The sequence below is a fragment of the Paramormyrops kingsleyae genome, chromosome 4 (assembly GCF_048594095.1).
Source record: "Paramormyrops kingsleyae isolate MSU_618 chromosome 4, PKINGS_0.4, whole genome shotgun sequence".
Classification (NCBI taxonomy): domain Eukaryota; kingdom Metazoa; phylum Chordata; class Actinopteri; order Osteoglossiformes; family Mormyridae; genus Paramormyrops; species Paramormyrops kingsleyae.
In genome coordinates this window covers 33,694,241-33,709,738 of record NC_132800.1, presented here as the reverse complement: position 1 = coordinate 33,709,738, position 15,498 = coordinate 33,694,241, and the positions used below count along the sequence as shown (strand labels likewise).

Here is a 15,498-nt window from a genome sequence, read left to right as displayed (position 1 = left end):
TAAAATTTAACTTTCTTGATCCAAGCATTGCTCGTCAGAAACATGTTTTGATTTAAAATTCTCAAACTTTTAATATCTAAATATTCATTCAACCATCTTCTCGCATTTTATCCTGGGCCAAGATTATGACAATATGCATATTTTTTTCATTGAGTGTTTCAGGGGGGAAAAAAATCATTGTATAAAACTCACAAGAATCAGAACCTTGATGGACATAGGAAGTAAATTTTTTTTTTAAAGCCTTCAGTGTCGCACAAAAATTCAAACGGTTTGTCATGTATAGCAAGACAAAGCTTATGCTATAGCTCAGTGTTAAAAGAGAAGCAAATTTGCCGTTTGACAAGATTACGAAAAAAAACCAGTTAATCCTGTGTACACATGTTTTATGGGTCATTAAAGTCAAAATCACAAAATTACACTTCGGGGGTGGGCAGTTAGTAGCCAGTCACCTGAGTCTGACGACTGGCTTTATTTGTATTGATATGCCCCCCCTCCCCCAGTTCCCCACATGTACTGGTGTGTTCCATTTTCTGACCTCCAGGAACCAAGATTCCATTTCGATGGCAAATTCCAGAATCACTGTTTCCTGTGTTTCATTTCCCCCCCCCCCCCACGAATCCGGTCCATTGATATTTGCCCTTACGCTCTGTTTGCCCCTGAAAACATCCCTCTGCACTTCGGAAAAGGAAGCCTGTTCACGGTCCTGTCTGGAGATGTTCCTACGTGCACATGGTAAATATAAATTTGCTGTCAGCATTTCAGTGCTGAATCCTGGGTACTTTTCCTGCGTAGGTACGTATTCTGGTCCTCGAACTCCTGAAACTCCCTCTGATCGCCTCTCCTCTCCCTTCAGTGGACTTAATTTTGCCCACCTGCCCTGGGGCAAGCGCGACAGGGGAACAGGAAAGTGGAGTCTGGGAGTCGTTACGTCTGGGGTCGTTTTCAGGGCCGGTGCGCGCCCACGTCACCTAGGTGCAAGCGTGTGTGCTGCGGTGGGAACGACGCGAGGAAGCGGGTTTTATAGAGGGTGAAATTGGTGCATATGAATGGGCCAGGAGACATAGACTCAATCAAGGGCTTTAGAAGCCCACAGTCCTCCAGGCATTAATGCTGCAGAACAAAGGGCTGGGAATCAGGGCCAGACGCTTGTTGCCAAACACACCATGACATGTGGCAGTGGCAGGAACGGGTTACATTTTTGTGACCTTTAATGTGGATTGTGAGCAAATCTAACTAGTTCCACTGCACTGGTATTGTTGCTTGTGTATTATATATAGTTTTCTGTGCATAAACTACTAATGTTTTTAAGATGCAAAGTCAAATGGATCACTCATTTGGCTAAATTCACTTGGAAAAAAAGGCAATCTAGTAGTATTTCAGAAAGGCCTCTCCAGTACTTTTATAAATCCAGATCAAGGGATTTATCAGAATCAGAATCAGATTTACTGGCAAAGTATGTTAAATCACTCAAGGGTTTTGGGGTAACACTTTACTTGACGGGGCACAAATATAGTATTATGCTATTACTTAACCACAAACTAAGTCTTAGTTACATACTGATTTCATGTTAATTCATCATTAATAAATCGTGATGCATGTTTTTTCTCAAGTAGTTGCTATATTTGTTACTATATCTGTTAATTCTGGAACTATACTGAAGGAACAAGTGACAAGTTAAATACTGATCTCATATTTGTTCATTGTTAATGAATCATGATGCAGCTTTTATCCCAAACAGTTACTATATGTGTATTTGTGCCCTGTCAAGTAAAGTGTTTCCGAATTTGGTTCTGGTCAATGGTGTCTCTCAAGTTAGACAATATATAGTACAGACGATGAACAAATAATTTACAGGAAATATACAGTATACAAGCCATATATGAATTAAATTAAAGACAAGTGATACACATGATGGGCCAGCAGCAGCAATTATCATTACATATGGGAATGAGATTGTACGATACAGTATTGAAAGACGTGAATGAGATTGTACGATACAGTATTGGTAGACATGAATGAGATTGTACGATACAGTATTGGTAGACGTGAGGCATAACCTGCAGACAAGGATTTAGGAGAGAGTTTAATATTGTGGGGGACACATTAATAATTTAAATGCAAAGGTCTATTTAATTAGGGCGGGAGATGAGTGAAGCCAAATTAAATATTGGGGGGTAAATTTCTCCTGCAACAATTTCAAATCAAATCAGACAGAAATTAAAATAGGCTTTGACCTGAGACGTCATTACGTCATTCAACTGATGTGCGAAAATGGATTAACAGAAACCCACCAATCAACATAAGATGCCCAAAGAGAGCTTGTTGACCAATAGCCCCATCTCGGTGTAGATTGGGACTGACTAGACTGCTTCTGTGCATGACAATACTGAAGCCTGAGCTTCAAGAAGGTCTAGTAAGACTGAAAAATACTGCAAATATAAATCTCACATGTAAATCTCAAACATATGTTCCTGATTGAACAGACACATTGAGGCTGTCCTCCAAGGAAATGCTACTGCTTCTCGCTGAATAGAGTGCATCTAGCTTCATGTGAATTTTGAAATTGAAATTGCAGTTGAAAAGTATCAATAGAAATATTAACCTACAATCGCAAATCACTTTCTAAGGGTTCATGTGGGATGTGTTCAGTGGAATGGTAGCTATGAGTTTTGTTGCATTGACTTGCTCCACTATGGGACTTTGATGCTGCTGGAGTTGTTCACATCTCTACTTATGGGCGAGTGCTTCCTGCTCCTCAGCTCCATGCACCAGCAGTGTGGATGTAATGCCTGTGAATCAATCCTCTAGGGCCTTTGCTACAGATCAAAGGCACGCTCACTTCCTTCTTAAGTACTTTCTGGCAAAGCTTATACAGCACGTTAAAGGCCATCGAGAATGTAATTAACTGAAATTATCGTGTTTTATGGCACTTGGTAATTGCTCTCTTATACACATATGCAGACAGCCTTTTATTTGAAGTATGGGGCTGCTCATGAAATAAGACCCTCTACCTGACCTTTTCAATCGCGGGTGGGAAGAGCTGAGATGAGTCTTTGTCCGTCCGCAGGCCGAAGTTTAGATGCCGCATTGCTGCGTGACAGTTAGAGACCTGTCTACCGCTGACAGAAACTGATAAACCAGTGTCAGGTGTCTGGCAAAACCCCCCCCCGCCCCCACCTGTCTGGCGCTTACCGGGACTCAGAGTCCTGCATGTTCACCACTGCGGCGTGAACGCAAAGGCGGGTGGGTAAGGTGTGAAGCTGATGCCAGTGCAGCCAAGCACACAGCTCTGTGTGCACAGGCTGAGTTTCTATAGCAATAGCTTCTCCCCCCCCCCCCATCTGTGCTGGTAACTGATTGGCTGCATTCGCTAACGTTCACTTCAGCTTTCGCAGGCAGTACAATCTAAGCACCCCTGAAATATGACAGCTATTGTTTAACACAAAGAGCATGAACCACTAGTTGTTTCAGAATGAGGAAGCGGTGAAAGAGGTAGGAACCGGAATAGCCACATTAAGACCGTAGGAAACTGGGCAATGTTGCGTCAACTGAATAAACACAGGTTGCAAAGTCAATAGGTAAAGGAACTACCCATACCGAAAGGTCTCCCCTGTGCACAAGGGTGTTCCTTTACAGCATTGCAGAGGTGATTTGACAGAGGTTGATTTGAAAAAGAAGTGGTGCTTGATATTGTGATGTCACCCACTTGCTGTTGGTGGCCAACCTGGCGTGCTGGCACAAACCTCTCATGCAGCGGAACAACAGCATAGTAGAAAGATTAAGGTCATTAGGCAATGGAAACGTAGTGTCTAGCCAGGCATTTACCTATATGCAGGTGTACAGGCTTCATCGCAAGACGTATGCATGGAGCAGAAAGCACCTACTATGATAACTCCTAATAGAAAGATCTTGTTTTCATATAGCATGAGCAGGCCACAAGTTTAAAAGTGGAGACTGGCACAGGAAATTGTTCATACCCGTGCTAATTTAATCAAAATGGACAGATCCAAGCTGAAGACCAAACTGAGTCCGTTAATCCCAATTTAATACCCAAAATATATGCTGTATGGCTTCAACTACATTCATTTTACAGCTTCAGTCTGGAGCTGTGTTGGGGGGCGGGCGAGATGGAGGGAAACGAAAACAACGACAAAGAGAAAACCTTCATTCTACGCTTTAATTACAGTGCTTTTCTTTTAAAATGATTCAAAATATGTTTACATAAAAAATGTAAATCACACCATGAGAGTCTGCTTTCCCACATACTGGTGTCTTTCCAGACACAAATCAATCAAGACTTTAAAAATAAAAAAGGGGGGGGGGGGCTTGGGGGGAATGAGGCAATTATATGTTGATTTCCAGTACATAAAAAAAAATATAGGTTCTTGCTGCAGTACAAATGCTTGGCATCTGCCACATGTTGCTTCTTTTTGCAGAACGCTGAAAGGGAAACGGCCGTGAATGTGCTCGCCGGGGGCGAGATTCTCTGCCGGAAGGGCTGCAGATCGTAAGAACAGAGGGGCACCCTCAAGGTGACAAACTGTTTGCAGTAGTGCTTTCAAAATAACACTGCAGCAAGAGGAGCAGAAGCAACAAAAGGCCGTAGAGACATGCTGCGAAAGGAACTCCACCACCGAGCTAGGAACAGAAGAACAGCGACAGAACAGTTCAGAAAGAGAACCCTTTGAAGGAACTAGAGTAAAAATTGAATAAAGATTAACTAAAATGCATTATATATATATATATATATCAATCTGATTAGGGCACAGGTGAAAACAGACTGCTAACTGGCTTGCTGGCATATAGCATTAAGCCAGGAAGGTCCTGGATCAGAACATAACCACATTCCTCACATGCATCGTTATCCTTTTCAGAAGCTTGGGGAGCTTAGTAGGTACGTTCAAAGTGCCTCTAACGTAAGAAAACTGACAATCGCGTTTGCAAGTTGTCACTTTTTTTTTATGAAGTTGACTTGGATGCATTTAATTCAGAAACATAACAGCATACCATACTATTAACACAGGGTGCACTAAGCGGTTCCATGCTTTGTCTGGTAAGATCACCAAAGCCAGGGCCTATTTTCATGAAGGGCGGCCATTGCTATGAGTGGTTCATCACCCGCCTCTGAGTTCTTCCATTTCTTTCAGTGTTTTACAAGGATGTGCCACCTCACTCCGGTACTGGGCACCCAACAAAAAAAAAAAGAAAAAAAAAAGGGAAAATGTTTCAGTGTACTCAAAATAACGTGGAAAAGCTGGCCAGTACAGCCACCGCGTGAATGTTTAAGAGAATATCGGCGGGCTGCTTCTATCCCTTTCCAGGACTACATACGATGCAGGTCTGTCCAAAAGAGTACAGCAGGGACATGAACGGAAAGGCAGAGCACATATTGCATAAGAGTTGCCAGAAGCAGCCTCACTAGAAAAGACTATTTACATTAAATAAGAATCCTGACTTTCCAAGGCTTGCAAAAAAAAAAAAACAAAACAAAAAAAAAAACAAAACGTGTGGCTCATAATTTATATTGACGAGAGATGAAATGAGGACAGCTTCCGGCATTCGATACCACAAAGTAGCACAGTTTGCAACATCAGAGGAGTAAAGCAAAGAGTGAGGAGAAGATGCAGAGGAGAGGGGGCGGGTCGGAGGAGGGAGCTATTTCTGGTTTCGGAGCTGATTGGACAACCAGTCCAGTCCTTCATAGAGCCCATCACCACTGGTGGCACAGGTGGCCTGGATATACCAGTTCCTGTGACGCAGAGAGTGCAGTCCCAGCTTGTCCGTGATTTCGGCAGCATTCATGGCATTTGGGAGGTCCTGAAACAGAGTGGGGGGGGGGGGAATTAGGCATGGCGAATCAGGAAGAGGGAGAACTGTGCTGCATTGGGCCAATCCACGGTACCTGTTTGTTAGCAAATACTAATAGAACGGCATCTCTCAGCTCATCTTCAGCCAGCATCCGCATGAGCTCCTCCCTGGCCTCGTTCACTCGCTCTCTGTCATTGCTGTCCACAACAAAGATAAGGCCTGCGGGGGTGGGGGATCGCATGCTCAATGACACCTCAAAAACAGCAGAGGCGGAACTCATATGCTGAGTCACTGCACTGCATGCACACCACCAACTAGGCTATAACAAGGGGCTTTTAGGCCTAAAGGAAATCAATAGGAGTATACAGGGTGTTGCTATGATACTGGTTATCATTACTGTATCCTGCTCCATAACTGACTGCCCCACCCCCCCACTTACCCACTTAAGTAATAAGTTACCAAAACAAACAAGGAACATATTTGAACTTAGAGCCAGTAGCATGGCTATCAAATGTTAGTGTTAGGACGGCTGGGACACTTCATACACTTTAAGTCAATTTTAGATGAATAAAACTTTATCTATTACAAGACTTTTTCTACTTCACGTCTGCAGAATAACAATGATATGGTTCAGGCTGGGTCATTCTGGATTTAGAAACTTGAATTCTGGTTTCATTATAAGTCTGGTTATTCTACATTCGAGCCTTTTGCCATTCCCCTTCAGGCTACTGGCAAAAGTCCAACTCATCAAATTACTCACTCAGAAGCTACAGTGTCCCCAACCAAGGAACAACCAGCCGAATGGCTCTCTCTAGATGCCGGCGCAGAACTTACCCTGTGTGTTCTGGAAGTAATGGCGCCACAGAGGTCGAATCTTATCCTGACCACCAACATCCCACACTGTGAAGCTTATATTCTTGTACTCCACCGTCTCAACATTAAAACCTTGAGCAATGCAGAAGAGACGGTCCATAAGGCAGGGCACACCAGCATACAAAACACTTGGTATGGTGAAACAAGCACCACCTCTATGTACAAACAAAGAAACTGAACATGCATAACATACAAGCAAATCAGTTCATTTTTACACAACCTCTCCCCCATCCTCAGCAGGTTCAAGCCCATAGTACTCTACATGCCTCTACCTTTTGTTCGGTTTTTAACCACCTACACTTTGTTTACTATGCCCTTTGGCCATTCATAGACAACTTTAGTCTTTGTTAGACCATTATCTGAATAGTCTTGACACTTTACCCCATTTTGCAGATGCATTTAAGCAGCAAGTATGAGTAATCCATATCTGACCCTTACCTGACATTGAAATTTCAGATTACTTATTTTAAAACTAATTAAATGATCACAATTAAGCAAAATAAACACCTACTGAAGAGATCACAGGCTGTGTGGAGACAAGAGTTTCACGCACACAACAGTGACAAACCAGCCTAAGGTAACTGCTTACCTATAGTCGGAATGGTGGTTACAATTTCCCCAAGCTTAAGTTTGTATAGAATAGTAGTTTTTCCAGCAGCATCAAGACCCACCATCAGGATTCGCATTTCCTTTTTGCCAAAGAGGCCTTTGAATAAATTTGCAAATATATTTCCCATGTTTGACAAGATCCAAACAGTGATCTGAAAAGAAGGTGAGAGAAGACCGAGTAAAATATTTATTTCAACCTGGGGTTATAGAGTAGGACAATGTTTTCTTGTTCAACTGCTAATGGAGCTAGAAACCTATGACAATGGACAATAATCTCCAATCCATTCCTCCATATGAAAGATGTCTCTTCTAGGATCTGCTAGGATAAGCCATTAGCAACCTACACATTCCAAGTTATCGAAAATGAAACAATATAATCTGTGAGTCAGCTACAACATATTTTAACTAAAAAAAAAAAAAAAAAAACACACTTAGGATGGGTACTGTTCAAAATTGAAAAGCACACAATGCAAAAGATCTGATAAACATAATTTTCATCCATGGCATTATAGAAGTACAGACACCTCGAGTCTCAAAAAACGAAAAACACTTAGTACCATACAATCTGTCTGAAGTGTACATTTTGACTAAGCACGTGGACATATGGTGTATTTTTTCCAAGTTATAAGCTGTAACAATGCTGACTTCATCATGGCTGCATGAGCCCCCCTTACAGTGCTCTAGCAAACTCACAGGAAGTTTTTTTTGAGTGACTCACAGTCAACCTTCATATGCAGTGCTTGTACATACGGGATAAGAATGTATGACTTTACACTCTCCATGTATTGGGCAACTACTTCATAAAAACATGAGGATTATCACTGATAGGCCGCAAATCCTATCCTATGAGAACACTATCACACTCTGTGTTAACAGATGACTGATAACCAGCTCTCCATAGCTATCAAGCAACAAGTCACTATAGAAAGCCAGAAATGTCACCTGAGCACCATGACAATATTCTTCCCTGTGACCGGTTTCATGAGACAGAAATTTAAACCATTCCAATGGCTGAATGAATGGAAGTTCATCATTTTGTGGCAAACGTTATAGATATTCTTGATTAAAAAAAACTATGATATACAGACACAAATCCAATTGTTTGCATCATAGCCTAAACAAAAAAAAAATACTAGACCAGAATATGCTCAAATTCTTAGTTAAAATACAGTGCACAAAGAATTGACCAGAATCGTCAACAGTCAACCAAAGCTGAGCATCTGACAGGGGAATATAAATGTCACCCAAACTACTGATTTGGAATTAAGACTGCTGTCTGTGACTGTATTGTGTGGTATTTGGCCTGTTATTTTATTTCCTAGTCGATACAACTATAAGAAAACTAGTCACGTTTCTTCAACTTGATTATCCAGGAACGGGAAAAAAAACAGCTAGAACTTAGTTTAGTTTGCAAACGGAATCCCAGATCATGGACTGAATAGGAAAGTACTTATTTTTGTTGATGCCGTACGATTAACTGACCGATAACCTGTAAGGGTATACTGAACAACCACAAAAAACGTTCACAAGCTAGTTAGAAATACAAATGTTAAAACATCTAAAACACATTAACGCACCAACATATTCACAATAAATAGGTTTAACCAAGCACCCCGGCAACGAACAGCCTGCTATTTAAGCTAAGGTAGTTAAATCTCGCCAGGCCGCAACCGTGAAGTCTTTGGTTAACTTCTGACTTAACGTTAACCAGCGAGGATCTACGACTGGGGGGTCACTAGCTAGCTGTGGACAAGTCCGGGTGGAGGGGGGGCACGTCGTCAGCTCGCCAGAATGACAAAGGAAGATAACTGCGGAGATCGCCCCCCATAACCAAAGGTCCCTTAAGAAGGCTAACTGGATAGCCGGCTAAGCAGCTTCTCTTACAGATAAATATCTGCTGCTAACCACGACTCTAGACCCAAAATACAATATACCCGCCTATTTGTTACTTCACACCTGTCCACATACATATTTGATTCCAAAAAAATCTATCATCCACCGTTAGCGCTTCATGCTCAACGAATGTAGCCGACAAGCTAAGCCGACTAGCACAACTACTTGTTTACCTTTTAAGAAGAAATCCCAGAATCTACCACGCGGCTATTTTCACTTCGTTACCTCGCCGGGCGTAGGATATATTTCGCTTAGTTAATTACTTAAGCAGAAATCTTTAACGAGAAACGTGCCGAAAACGCCTCACCAAAAGCTACGCCGACAGGCTCGTCGCTTCCTCCTCAAGGCGTTTCCACAAGATGGCGGCTTAAAGGCCACGTCGCTGAAGCGCTCGGCTCGTGGATGTGCGCGCGCTGCGCTCGCGGAACTGCGCCGGTGGGTGGGGCTTCGCACTGCACGCACGAGCGGCGTCCGCACACGTCACAAGGTGCAAACATGCTGCGGCTGGTTTTTTAAAGAAAAAAAAAGCACGGTGACATTCGATCTGAATAAGACGGGGATGTGTCCATTTCATATCCGTTTTCAATATACTATTAGAGTAATCCAGAAGCATAGGTAAATATAGTGTTAAATATGTGCCAGGGAAACTCCAGATAAGTAAGCCTACTTTGAATTGTATGCATAATTAAAATTTGTAATATATTTATTATAAAACACAATGTTTAAAAATAAATAGTGTTTTGACTGAAAAGAGCAATGGATTCTCGCTTGTACAATGATGGTACAGATAATTTAGAGATGATGCTAACTGCATGTCTGTGGACTAAGAGGAAACCACAGGACGGGAAAAGCATGCAAACTCCACACACAAAAAGGGTGGGGGGCAGGACTTGAACGTCCAGGTACTGCTGAGCCTGAAAAGTATTTTTCCATACATCCATCCGTTTTCTAAAAACTTATCAAGGTCAAGGTCATGGGACGGCCTTGGGACCATCTCTAGGTACATGATACACCCAAGACAGGACACCAGTTCTTCTCAGGGTACATACATGCACACACTCATACAGTCACATGCGATGGGCAGTTTAGTGCCAGGCCAACTACCTACATACTGGAGTAACTGGGGGAACACCACACAACACAAAGAAACTCCACATAGCTATCGTCAGGTACACCTAAAAAAGGACATGGAAACTGGGAGCTGGGGCAAATTTGGACCCCCAAACCCGGTGGTGTGAGTTAACAGAGGTACCCACTAAGCTATCCTAGTCACTGGATGACTGGATTCACTGACTTTTGTTTTCAATCCCATTCACTGATTACCCCTATCCCATCTCCACTGCAATTCCCAAATACGGTCCTCAATTCTTCCTTCATGCCTCATGTGAAATGGTTTTGGTTCCTGTGCCACCCAGAACAATACAGCATTAAACAAGAGTGTTTATAACAGCAGCAGCATGTAGGAAGAATGAGTGTCAAGTCATATGCATTTGAACCATATAAACACTGAACTCATTTTGGTTTACCTGTCATTAACCCTTATTGCACTGGAGGCTATGAAAACTGAGCTATATTAAATAAAAGCAATATAAGCACACAAAAGTGGATCATTTCATGTATTTTAAAGATAATTACATGTGATCTTCAGCACTCCAGACTGATACCAGACTTGATGACAGACAGATTTGTCATATACTCATTCTTGAGGGCTGCAATAAAGAAACCACTGTCACCCAACAGATACGCGAACTTGTCAGTCACCTTCTCCAGGGTTTATTACATCCCTCGGAGTCACGGGGCTCAAATATCACTCCGTGACAACTTGATGAGCACCGAACACATAGAGCAACACATTGTAACTGTTAGGATGAGATTAAAAACGCCAGAAGCTCTCGTACTCCGCTTTCGCAAACTCCACAACTGGCAAAAATACCAAAAAGTGAATAAAATAAATTTCATATCTCCACGAACATAAGCCAGTAGCATGCACACAAACATACGCATCCACATATGCAATCCAGTGATTGGATCTGAAGCGTCTGGCATCACATGCAAGTAGCTCTCACATAAATCCCTCTGTTTGTTTGTATATCTAGTACTACCAGTATATTAGAAAATCCATGCACGTTGAAGCCTTAGTTGCAAACTGGTTAACCAACTAGATTCCAAATCTTGTTTTTTTTTTCATCATAAATCGTAATCCTTCCTTCGGTGTAATTCAGAATTCTAAAATACTGAGACGTCTGACAGCTCACCTTGTTCCAAAAATGCGGCATGTTCAGTCAAATATACATTTTTTTTTAACATTAAATGGATTACAATTGTAAAGGCTTACTTGTTTTTTTCCCCCCAAGAAATTTTTTGGCTCAACGTTGATACCTTAAATTTTTGAAGGGCCAGTTTCGAATTGCAAAAATTACTCAAATCAGCGTTTCTCTGCGCTTCTATAGCCTAACATCAATTCATCATTAACGCAATAGCCAAACAATTTCTTAGATGCAAGCGCTCGCATCCTTCTTAATGAAGCAACCATGCAGGCAACATAGAAACATTAGACTTATATATATCTCGCGACCATATATCTTTGAAAGCTAACTCACTGATAACGGATTTGTAACGTAACATCAAATCCGTGAAGTCACATGACAACTAAGCAATTACAGTGTTTATTTCCGGGCAAGAGGTGATTTCTCATAAAAACAGGTGCTACACTAAAACCTAAAATCATAACTTCCACTCTTCTTTCATATGAAAAAATGCCCATCTTTAGTGTATAGTGGTGATTACAGTGCAGAATATGGAAGGTGGGTGGTGCCATTGCTACAAAACCTCCTTGTTTCCATTGACACTCCACCTCCTACCTCCCAGGTGTCCCCGACGAGCGCTGTAGACCCCGGGAACCCATCAATATTGCCGTCCTCTGCGTGCACAAAGCCGCATATTCATGCTGGCGAATTTACCGTGCCATTCAACCAGACCGGGGTCTTTCTGACCAGGTCACCCAGACAGTTGGCTTTTCATGGGGTCGTCGGGCGTCCCAGGACAGCCGCTGTTATTATGGGGGTGGAGGCGAGAGGACCTGCGTAGTCCTGGCCCGCCATGAAAAAGTCCCTCTTGTGCTGCTTGACAAGTTGGTTCCTGGGAGCTGGACAATGCCGTCTATGTGTGAAGGAGACAGGTGTCTATTGTAGGGAGAAATGAAGGGGAGTGGGAAATCTGTTTTAATAGTTATGACTGGTATGAGAAACGCCATGGAGGGGTTGCTATAATCCAGATAGTTCGCGGTTTAATGATGCTCATCCCTTTGTCTTTGGCTGCTTAACGTTTCCACGGAACATAAATTCACTGGCGCATATAAGAACATATATATTTTTTAAACAGGAACATTTAAATAAATACAGTAGGCTATATAGGAAAATATCCATCCCTGAGATCAATACTGAAGTTTTCGCTTCATGCTGGATTTCTTGCTCAGCCGGATAACATCCAATTTAAGGGACCCCACTTTAACTGGGCTAATGGATCTTCGTTCACCTTAAATCCGATAAGTTATCCGGCTAAGCAAGAAATCCGGCTTTGCGAAACAGGCCCCAGACGTGTTACAAACCGATACGTGTATTTTAAAAAATCCTCCCAACCCATTTTTAATGATCTCATACCGAGTTACATTGGTCTCTATGAAAGCAACCCGTCCTGCAAAACAAATAGCACGTACCGCTAAGAGCGCTTCGGGATCACTCACACATCCACACCGTAGGGGAAATTTAGAGTTAACACGTGACCAGAAAAATGTGGGAGGACATAGGATGACCCAGGAAAAACGCTGAGAAAACGCAACAGCGAGCTAAAGTTGGGTGCAACTCACTGGACTTAACCTGTCACAGCGCAGCCCGATGAGCCCTTAATTCTACGTCATATTTATCTATATATACTTATTATATGTTATTATTGGGCATATACATACGGCCATGTTTCCACACCCCGTCTTCCAATTACGTATAAATAACCTGTTTCATAAGATGAGTTCAGAAGAAAAGCGATGAGACGGTTTAATGATCTACAGGTATGTGCTTGTACATGACTAGTAACCAGATTACAAATCTCAATGACTAACAGCCGGGGAAAATGAAAAAGACAAGGAATTTTGCGCAAGCCGTTAACTAGTCGTTGATGATCTATAGACGCTATAAGATTACATATGATCCATTTTAATGGTTGCATCAAAAGCTGGAGAGTGAAGTATATTCCTTGGAAAACACTCCTCTCCACAACCTATTGCCACATTTGTGGGACTTATTAGGGACTAATTGAGACGGCAGCGCAGCTTCATTCTACACGAATATGTTTTCTGGGTAGCGCCACTAGATGGCGAAATCTAGTAAAAAAAATATATACAAGTTGCACTTTATCAGCCGTTTTATACCCTAATAAAACGTTTCCTGGGTGCTGTCAAGACACAGACAATTATGGTACTGGTGGAGTACAATATCATTTATTTAACGTTTGTTGTCATGCGTTTTGATTGTTTCATTTTTAAAATCTTAAATTGCAGCGGCATTTTCACGTTCTTGTTTATAACATAGGCCTTGGCTTTTTGGTGTGTTGCGTGGAGTGATGTGTAGATATATAAAAAGGAACGTATTTTGGATTATTATACCGAATAAGCGTATTATCGGTAGCAGAGATCTGAAGGTTTCCATTGCGAAGACTTCCAAATAGCCTGGGCCTATGTTAAAAATATTTAGGGTTTTGAGAATATTTTCAAATATGGAATTTAGTAGAGTATGCATTTCACTGAAAAAAAATGTTTCTGCTTTTTAATAACTTCTGTATCCGTATGATAACAGAATGAAAAAGGGATGCATCTCTGATCCACTGCCTAACCTGTCATCCCCATGGACTAATGGACGCAGTAGCCTAAGGTATGGGCCTTGCATTACCACGGCAGCGGAATTAGCCAAGTGTAAAATTACTTTATGAAGAAGATTTTGCAGCCCAAGAACCTTAAACAGGATGACTAACTCAATCAGGCTTCGAAACTCAAATAATCTGTAAATCATAGGCCTTTAAAAAAACATATTTAAACTGAGAACATCCTGCGTTTTCCACTATACCTTAATTCAGCTTAGTCACCAGCAGGTTTTTCGTGAGTTTCAGCGTTTCGCACCATATGTGAAGCTCTGTTAAATAAGACGGTCATAGTGTCATTTTTGAAGTGAAATAGAATTAAAATCTCATTGAAGATATCCAACACAAAACCTCTGATATATAAATATAAAGTTTGCCAACTGATTTGAAATACGGACCTGCATTTCAGCAGAAGGGGGATCGCTTGCGCTCTTGGGTGCTGGAGTGGCATTTTCATCACTTGCGTTTGCTGCGCTGCAAATCCGCTCAGGGCTATTTCCCAAAGGATATTGAACGCGGTTCAATTCTTGCCCGCGACGCTAATTGTTATGCAGGCTAAAGTTTCGGTCAGTGCGTTTGTTGTGTTTCAATGCCAAACATCCGATTGCTCTTTCCTTAAAATGAGGGCTGTCAGGTTTCCAGTGCCCGCGTAAAGCTACAGTTGCCAGCAGTCCCAATAGAAGACAATAACGCCTGTACCACTGTCAAAATAGCGCAAAATGAATTGGGCCCGACGGACGTTCTCACCAATTTTAAAAACCTATGAATTCTACTTTCATATTTTTGTCCGTGTTGTTTACGTGACCCTGCATGTTGTATTTGTTATAGACTGTCAGTAGTTTAGCATACTTCGCCGTTTTAAACATTATTGACTTTATGATTTATGAGAGCTGTTTTGAGTTTTATTTTTATATTGAACCATGAGTGCATGTAGCATTATTTTTAGTTTGTCGTTACGAAACAAAATGAAATTTGCGAATACCAGAGAGCACAAAATTTCGTAAAATTATGAGTTTGCATAATATGATGGGCTTTGGGGATGTACTGGGAAATTTTCTTCTGCATCATCAACACAATCCGCATTACAAGTAGTCTAATTTATTGGACTTATTATAAGTCTAAATACCGATAGCTTTAAGAAACGAAGTTTAACCATCTCCAATTTCAATTTGTATTATGAGTATTGGTTTAATAGAGGTATGATTCACAGGGAACAGAACCTGAACATTCTAAATAATTTACAATCAGTGGTAAATCAGCGTTACGTCGAGGCAATAAAACACGCTGACGTTTTAAATAAACTTAAGGCGGAATATCAAAACGGAAATTCGTAATTATATTCGCCCAGGCCGACAAGAACCAGACAGCGATCCCGCCGCTCACGAAGCCGCACTCAATCCTAAAACT

General features: G+C 41.6%; 1 protein-coding gene across 2 annotated transcripts; it reads right to left on the bottom strand.

Moving 5' to 3' along the window:
* Nucleotides 1-4,163: 4,163 nt before the first annotated feature.
* On the bottom strand, nucleotides 4,164-9,648 carry arf1 (ADP-ribosylation factor 1). 2 transcript variants are annotated; one of them, XM_023815711.2, is made up of 5 exons: nucleotides 9,491-9,648; nucleotides 7,271-7,442; nucleotides 6,643-6,753; nucleotides 5,903-6,027; nucleotides 4,164-5,817 (listed from the first exon to the last, which is right to left on the bottom strand). In XM_023815711.2, exons 2-5 carry the CDS (start codon nucleotides 7,416-7,418, stop codon nucleotides 5,656-5,658), a joined length of 546 nt encoding a protein of 181 aa, XP_023671479.1. In that variant the 5' UTR covers nucleotides 7,419-7,442; nucleotides 9,491-9,648; the 3' UTR covers nucleotides 4,164-5,655. The 2 variants fall into 2 exon arrangements, with proteins under 2 accessions (XP_023671479.1, XP_023671480.1); XM_023815712.2 differs by having other exon boundaries at nucleotides 9,357-9,596.
* Nucleotides 9,649-15,498: the final 5,850 nt, after the last annotated feature.